The following is an 8,635-nucleotide window of genomic DNA, read 5'->3' on the forward strand; positions in this document are numbered from 1 at the left end:
AACCATGCGTTGCTTTTGCCAGAGATGCATGTCTGTCAGCCACATCAGAGCTTCTCAAATGAATTTCAAGGTTTATATCGACTGCAGAGGGTCTTCATTCTCCAGTATCTACTACAGATCAATGGCTGGGCAATCATGCCAAGCACTGTGGCTGACCAGCTTATTTCTTTAATGCAGACATGTCAGGGGATGGGAGATGAGAGAGGAACACTGGAGACTGAGGCAAAGGAACATCTCTCTAATCTGAAATAGTGATAAGTTAGTCACAGATCACAGTGGCCACAGCAAGTTGGACCAATGCTTGCTCCTTGAATTGCGGGACACATCATCCCAGTCAGTTTAACGCTAACCAAGCATTTACTCCTTTCTACACTGTCCTGGTTTTGGCTAGGACAGAGTTAAATTTCTTCCTGGTAGCTGCTGTGGTGCAACATTTTGGATGAGAATAACACTGATAACACGCTGATGTTTCAGTTGTTGCAGAGCAGTGCTCGCACAGAGCCCAGGACTTTTCAGCTCCTGTTGCTGTCCTGCCAGTGATGAGGCTGGGGGTGCACCAGGAGCTGGAAGGGGACAGACCCAGGACAGCTGGCCCAGGCTGGCCAGAGGGATGTCCCATGCCACGTGGTGTCATGCCGAACAATTAATACGGGGTGGTTGGCTGGGGCAGGGGGGTCCCTGCTCAGGGATGAGCTGGGCATCAATCAGCAGGTGGTGAGCAATTGCATTGTGCATCACTTGCTTTGTATACATTATTATTATTACAATTACCATTATTACTATTTTTATTTCTTCTCTGTCCTATTAAACTGTCTTTATCTCAACCCACAATCTTTCGCCTTTTTCCTCCCCAATTCTCTCCCTTGTCCCGTTGTGGAGGGGAGGGTGAGAGAACAGCTGCATGGTACTGAGCTGCTGGCCAGGCTCAACCACAACATATACACACCACAGGCAGAGTTACACAGAAGACGGGACAAAAATCTGTTTGCTGGAACAATACTGGTTGAAACTAAAAAAGAAAGGTATCTGAGAGGGTAAAACTTTCTTTAAAGACAGAGACCACTCAAAAAGAAAAAAGAGAGACACCACTCTCAGACCACCTGAAGAGAATCCATTGCAATGCAACACCTCCCTGACAAACTTCCTCCAAGTCCCAGTTACTGAGCTACAATCTCACTATCTCTGCAAGGTTCAGATAGGGAACTACCCACTGCGTATGTAGCACAGCTCCGGGCCGTTCCTATCTCACTCAGCACATGCCGATCTTTAAAACTACATTTGGCACACTGCTGTGACTCTTCTCTGAAGATTAGACTACACTGTTTTTTAAACCACGCAAAATTAAAATAGATCTTGAAACATTTCAGAAGAGCAGGGATCTGAATTCCAGGAGGGTGGTAATCTTTCACACATGCTCCTCCTGCAGTTCCTCAGCAGCCTTTAGTCTGCAGTCCTAAATAACTGCTGTAGGTGGCTGAAGTCCATCAGTGGTCACTACCACTCCCACATATGAAGCCTATGAAATACTTTAACACTTTGGGCATTGCAGTCACTGGTAATCCCTCCAGTGGAAAACATCCCAAGTACTTGCAGGCCACAGCAGCTATGAGTAGTGGAGGTTTTTTGTTTGTCTAGTTTTTGTGGTTTTGTTTTTCTTTTTTTTTTTTTTTTTTCCTCTCTCCAGCTAGAACTGAAAACTGTGGTGAAGAAGTCAAAATGACTGGCCTGGTAGACAAGGGAAGAACAGTGGATGTTGCCTGCCTGGACTTCAGTAAGGCCTTTGACACTGTCTCCCATAAGATTCTCAAGAAGAAGCTGATGAAGTATGGACTTGATGGGCAGTGAGGTGGATTGAAAACTGGATAAATGTCAGGCCCAGAGGATAGTGATCAGTAGCACAAAGGCTGGTTGGAGTTCACTCACTAGCAAAGTACCTGACGAGTCAATACTGGGTCCAGTCCTGTTTAATGTCTTCATTAATGATGTGGATGATGGGGCAGAGTACCCTCAGCAAGTTTGCAGAGGAAACAAAACTGGGAGGAACGCCTGCCTGAACACCAACCAGCAAGGTGCCCTTGCCACAAAGAATGCTATCAGTATCCTGGGATGCAGGAGGTAAAGTGTTGCCAGCAGGTCGAGGGACGTGATCCTTGCCCTCCACTCAGCACTGGTGAGGCTGCACCTGGAGCTCTGTGTCCAGTTCTGGGCACCCCAGTACAAGAGGGACAAGGGTACACTGGAGAGAGTGCAGTGAAGGGCCACCAAGATGAAGGGACAGGAGCACCTCTCCAATGCGGAAAGGCTGAGAGAGCTGGGACTGTTCAGCCCGGAGAAGAGAAGGATCAGGTAGTTTCTCATCAGTGTATATATAAATACCTGAAGGGAGGGTGCGAAGAGGACAGAGCCCAGGGCAGGGGCAGAGGCAGTGTTGCTGGACCAGGTATACTCCAGAGGTCCCTTCCAAACTAATCCATCCTGTGATCCTGTCTCCTGTGTCAAAGGCTAAGCTCCCTGGTTCGAACTTCACGTCTTTTGGTATCTGTTTCAAAATGTGACTTTGAACATAGATGGAGAGAGAAAAATTAATGCACAGACTAGTTCTGCAGTAACTACCTCTCAGGCCATAAACTACTCAGAATACAGGCCTAAGATAGAGAAGATCACACATGCTAATTCCTGATGTCCAAGAGTAGGACAGGGACACAACATCAAGATTAAAGTGTCAATGACAAGAGATGTAATTAAAGAGCTCACAGCTGGACAATGCAAGGAAAGACAAACACAAGCATTATTAGAAAACAACTGTGTCTATTCTCAGCTTTTGCCTAGAACTGCCAACCTCACATTTAATATTCTGTATCCCACTCAGTCCAAAGTGAATGAGAATTTTGTACCACACCATGAGCACAGAAACTGAGCACAAAACAGCTCAGAGTCTCTGTCACTAGCAGCAGTGCCGATGTGTTGGATGGGGGATGACATCCCAGCACAGACAGATACCAGTCTTGCATGCTCTCCTGTGAAGGAAAACAGGGCACACATAAAAGATTGCTGCAGGCACGTATTCCTGCTTGCTGGGGGTCAGGAGGGGCCATGGTTTGTACACATTACACAGAGGTTGCAGAGAAGGGGATGGAAACTGAACAAAGGTCCACTATCCTGCCCAGCTCCCTTACAGGCATTCGTACCGCAGTAACAGCCTTTTTCAGAGCGAGGCCATGCGGAACGTGTTCAGCTGCAGTCTCCCAGTAAATGATTCAATACCTACATCTGCGTTCAGAAGGGGCAAGTCAGTCTTTTACTTGAAGCCAGTAACTGAGGCACTGTCAGTGCTCTGGATCCATTTACTGCAAAGGTATACACAACACACTCTCTCAGAAGACAACCACTCACTCCTTCCATCTGCACGTGTCCAACTGCTTCAAAATCCCTTCTGGTAGCCTTTTTCTGCTCCAGTTTTCTTTGTCCAAAAGTCTGAAAGTCTGGATGGTTTCCAGGGCTGAGATGGTTTGCAGCTGTTGCAGTACGCTGCAGAAGCCAGGCATGCTTGTAACCAAACAACCCACCACATCACTTGGAAGAGCCCTGAAGTCACAAGGACTCCACAGGTTTGGGTAACAACTGAGTACCTTACCTTTCCTAAGATGGATAGTCCCTTGATCATCAGACTGATGTATGTAGAATACATTTCTATCTGTCCGAGATGCATGGAAAAAAAATACAGCTTGCTGCCTTTATTCATGGTCATATCCATACCTTTCACGCAGGATCACAAGACCAGGGGCCACCAGTATTATTTTCCAGACCTCTGGCTCAAAGACAGAACCATATGTCAATAGGAACCACATGCAGAAAGCAAGATTGTTTCAGAGTACAGCCTGTTGTAAAGAGCAGCAGCCTGACACCCTGCTGCAACGGATTATACATGGGAATATGACACAGACTTCCATCTGTAATTTAGGATCTCTAGAAAATATATACTTGGGTATAGATAATTCTAACAGTGCTAAGGTATCTTGTGTTTCTCAGTGCATCTCAAAATACCAGCTACAAGATTCTGCTAAATACGTGTGACTTGCTCCCACCTGCAAGATCAAATGCAGACCTTCCAGATAAGAAAATAAGATAAACATCTTCTCAATGTTTACTAAAAATTTTGATAATATACAGATATTAAGATTGTTCTATGGAGCATAAGCACTTTTATCCTAGAGCTGAAAAGCTCAAACTGCATGTTCATAGCCAAGTGCAACACAACAAAGGTAGTTGTTTCATGCATAATAGAGGGACAGTTTCCAAGGCACATGGCCTTAGCCCTCACACTTAGCTAGCATCCAGATCTCAGTACCATGAACTTCTGAGGTTCTTCAGCTCCAAAGCCAAGTGGAGAAGCATTCGAGTGAGAAATTACACAAAGTACACTTTTACACAGACACTTTCTCCTCAAGTATTACTACCTTCACAGATTTACACACAACACCAAAAAAAAAAAAAGGAAAATGAAGAGTCACTCAGGAGGATCCCGGTTCACCAAGAGGTTTGTCCACTGAGTTGATAGTAAGCCGCATCCTGCATTTGTTCTTACACAAAGAGAGCAGCCGCCGAGTTTACACATACGGCCACATGTCATTCTGGCTCACCAACACTCATTTGCCTGCTGCAGGAGAGGTGGGCAGTTAATTTCTTCCAGGTTAGCATTAACGGTGGAAGCCACTAATTTATTTATCATCCATACTAGGGGAACTGAACTCCTTCAGCCACAAGTTGTTACCTAGCCTGATCTCCCTTGCTTTCAGATAAGCACCACTGCTAAAGACCCCAAACCTGCCTGATAATACTACCTAAATAAAAAAATAAAAATAAAAATCCACTAACCAAGTTGAATTCAAATACACCTTGCAGTGGTGACACCCTTGGGCACCTCCTTTGAAGGCCATTCACTTCACCATGACAGGTGCATGGCCTCCTACCAATTTGGGTTTCTCTGCTTCAGCCTTGGTCAGTCAGTATTCTCACCTCTACCATCAAGCCTCCTGAACTCCAGATGCATTGCATCTCTGCAGTTACTTTCACAGCCTCTGCACAGAATCTTGCAAAATACAGTCATGTGCCATTAATTTAATTTGTATCTCCTCTACTACCTGAATCAGTTGGTCTATCATTTTTTTCCCTGGGAATTTAGACTAACCAGTCTGCAGTTTTTTATACTGTGCCATTTGTCCTTTATATGTAACCACACCAAACAAGCACCTTAAAAAGTCTCCTATCCATTCCAGTACCTCTTGCAAGTTTAACACATAATGACCAGGCACAAAGCTTCAAAAAATTCTCACTGAATTTGTTGAAAAACATACTTCTCTGTAAAGGAAAACAGCACTTTATCCTTGCATGTTCAAAAAAGAAAAAGAGACCAGAGAAGTTAGAACAGACCACAAGACTTTACCAAACACTCCTGGATTGTTAAACATTAACACCTTTCTGAGATGATGGACCTATTCTGCAATTATATTTTCTTTCATTTGTAATATACTTTCCAGTTTAAGCTATGCTAGTCATGGACTTTTTTCCCCTCTCAATGTTTTCAACATTTCTATCAACTTTTCTGAATGTCTGACCTCTAGATGTTTTTTGTCTTTTTTTCCCCCCATTTGTCACCTTCTTTACCGTCCCCCTTCTGTAGGAAGGTTATTTCCACCTGCTTTATTTGCCACTGAACGCGCCACACTCTTCACTGAATTCCTCATTTTTTCTTCTCTCAGCAAGTGACAGAGTTGTTCTGTCAGGGTTCACTTTGCCGAAACAAAAGCATTTGTCTGCCTGCCCGTTAGGGCACTGCTTTCCAGGTTCACTTGTCAGTCCTTGCATATCAGGGCTGCGAAATGATAGCGATCTCATTTCCATTGCTGGGAGGAAACAAACAGTACAGAAGGCAAGGTGCGTAGCTCCTCATAACCAGCCTCTGAGGGGGGAGGGCAGGGACAGGCACACCTGCCTTTTCAGACCAGTAAAGATTTCCTGCTCATCTCTCTCAAAGCCAGGAAGCATGAGGCTATGGCATGAGCATTCTGTACCTTTTGGGGAATCATCCTATCTTGCAAAGGTGCAGGCTGCTCACTCAAAACCAGTTTTAGAACACACAGAAAGGCGTGGAGCAGCACACACTTATAACCACACAAGGTAGCAGGTTGGGTAAAGATGTCACTTCTGTTTTGAAAATTGCTTCACTAGGTTCTAAAACAGAAAGATTAAAAATAAAAAAATAAAAAAATAACTGCCCTTTTTTATATAAAAAGAACAGCAGCTGCACTTGGAAGTGTTTTGCCCCAAGCAGTTATTTTCCCTAAAGTACGAAGTTGTTGAAAGTATTTGCCTAAGAGTGGATACATAACCCTCAGCACAGGTGACTGACAGAAGACTGAATATACTGAAACCGTAACCTTAATGATGATTCACTTCCGCGAAACAAGTCGCTTCCAGTCAGGAGCTAGGTGTAAAAAGACAGACTAGGTAATAGGAGTTTTAATCTTGTATCATCACCATGACAAGCTGATTTATTTGGAATTCCACCTGGACAAGATATAATTTATCGGGTTGTCATGGAGATGTGCTACCACTCAATCCAGTCACCTTACAAACTCAAACATGTACACGCAGATCATCTGAATTGATAACATTCAGCACATACTTAGAATTCCTGTGACACGGTTATTACTCTAAAGTTTCACAAGCTAGTTTACAACAGGGATAAAATTTAATTTCCTATACATATATATATAAAATTAAACTGTGCTTACAGGAGGAGCAGAGGTGGGGGAACGGAACGTGTGCTGTGTTTACAAAATAATTAATGCAACTTCCCTCTGCAAAGTTTCTCCCCGGTAACCAGAGTTCAAGATCCCAGCACTTGAAAGTGCCGTTCCTACGGTATTTGTGGCGAACCACCACTAGAAGATAGGGGAACATCTGGCTACAGGAGCCAGCGGCTGGGCAGCTTGCTGCGGGTGCCTGCCAGCTGCGAACACGCAGCGCGAGGCAGGCATTAGGCTCCTGTGACACGGGAATTGGCGCTGCCTCACCTTCAGCTCTGAACCGGGAGGTAACGAAGCCAACGTGTGAGAAACAGCCACCTCCAGGAGAAGCAAATCGGTAATATCTCAACGTGAATTGTTGCTGTAAGCTCATGGCTAGCCCCGGACAGGAGAAGTGCGGTTGGTGAGTGCCCAGAGCAAGCCTACTCTAGGGGTTATACCCAAAGCCTGTCAGAACCAAAGCACCGAGCCCTGCAGAGGGATGTTACCACGTCAAGAACACCCTCCTGAGAGGGAGAGGGGCGCGGAGCCCTGCGGAGCGCGGCACCCACCTTCTCCTTCCCCGCAGCGGCCGCGGGCGGCTCGGGGCCCGTCTTCTTTACCTCGCCGATGTCCACCCTGATGAGGCGGTGCCGGGGGGAGATGTACCTGACGTCGGGCGGCGTGCCGGGTCGCCGCTCGCTCTGGCTGCGGAAGAGGTGCGGGGAGCCGGGCGCGGCGGGGCTGGCGGCGCCGCAGGACGAGGAGGAGAACAGGCGCGGGGCCGGCTCGCCGGGCTCCTCGGGCCGGCAAAGGGCGCGCAGCTTGCGCAGGGACGAGCCGGGCCCGCTGTACGGGTCCTCGAAGTCGCGCTCCTTCTGCGCGCGGTAGGCGCGGAGCAGGTCGCTGGTGTCGTCGCGCAGGTGGCGGTGCGGGAAGCCGGGCGAGGCGTGCGGGTGCTGCTGCGGGTGCTGCTGGTGGTGGTGGTGCTGGTGGTGGTGCTGGCGGTGGTGGTGGAGGTGCGGCGGCCCGTCGGGGCGGGGCGCGCCGCCCGCACCGTTGCGCTTCTCCCGGTAGTCGGGCCGCGGGGGCTGCGGGGGGCTCTTGGTCTTGTTGTTGCCCAGGCTGAAGTACTTGTTCAGCCATTTGGCCATCGTCTCCTCCGGGCGAGGGCCCTCAGCGGCGGCCGCTGCCCCCGCCGCCCTGCGCGACAGCTCCGCTCGCCGCCCGCATGGAGGAGCCGGGTGGCGGGGCGGCACGGAACCGGCCGCCCCGCCCCGCCCCGCCCCGCTCCACTCCGCGCACACGGGTCCCCCCCCGGCGGGCTGCGGGCCCCCGGCTTTCCCCCGGCCGCAGCCCGGCTGTCGCGAGCGCCGCCGCCGCTGCGCCTGCACCGCGGCCCGGGCTGACCTCAGCGCGCCGCCGGGCGGGGACGCGGCTGCGCGGGGCCGCCCACCGGGACGGGACGGGACGGGAGGGGCGGGGACGGGCGGGGCGGGGCGCGGGACCGCTGGCAACTGGGGGCGGGGACGGGGGGGGAGTCCGTAGGGAGGTGCACAGTGGCTGGGGGGAGCGCATGGAGTACGCCGTGGAGTGCAGCTCCTGGTTCCGCACAGAACCACCCCAAAATCAGCCCACGTGTCTGAGAGCGGTGTACAAACGCTGCTTGAGCTTCCCCAAGTTCACTGCCGTGACCACTGCCCTGGGCAGCCTGTCCCAGTGCCCGACCACCCTCTGGGTGCAGAACCTTTCCCTAACCCCCAGCCTGACCCTCCCCTGTCCCAGCTCCATGCCGTGCCTCAGGTCCTGTCGCTGTCCCCAGAGAGCAGAGCTCAGCGCCTGCCCCT

General features: G+C 49.5%; 1 protein-coding gene across 1 annotated transcript in view; it reads right to left on the reverse strand.

Moving 5' to 3' along the window:
- Positions 1–8,217, reverse strand: part of SHB (SH2 domain containing adaptor protein B) — a 79,551-nt gene extending 71,334 nt beyond the window's left edge. The window contains 3 exon segments of the mRNA XM_080574865.1: positions 7,361–7,709; positions 7,711–7,847; positions 7,850–8,217. Coding sequence (XP_080430991.1) covers positions 7,361–7,709; positions 7,711–7,847; positions 7,850–7,942 — 579 coding nt within the window. The 5' untranslated portion in view covers positions 7,943–8,217.
- Between the last annotated feature and the right edge of the window lie 418 nt (positions 8,218–8,635).

This window comes from Anser brachyrhynchus (assembly GCF_964034855.1).
Source record: "Anser brachyrhynchus genome assembly, chromosome: Z".
NCBI classification, from domain to species: domain Eukaryota; kingdom Metazoa; phylum Chordata; class Aves; order Anseriformes; family Anatidae; genus Anser; species Anser brachyrhynchus.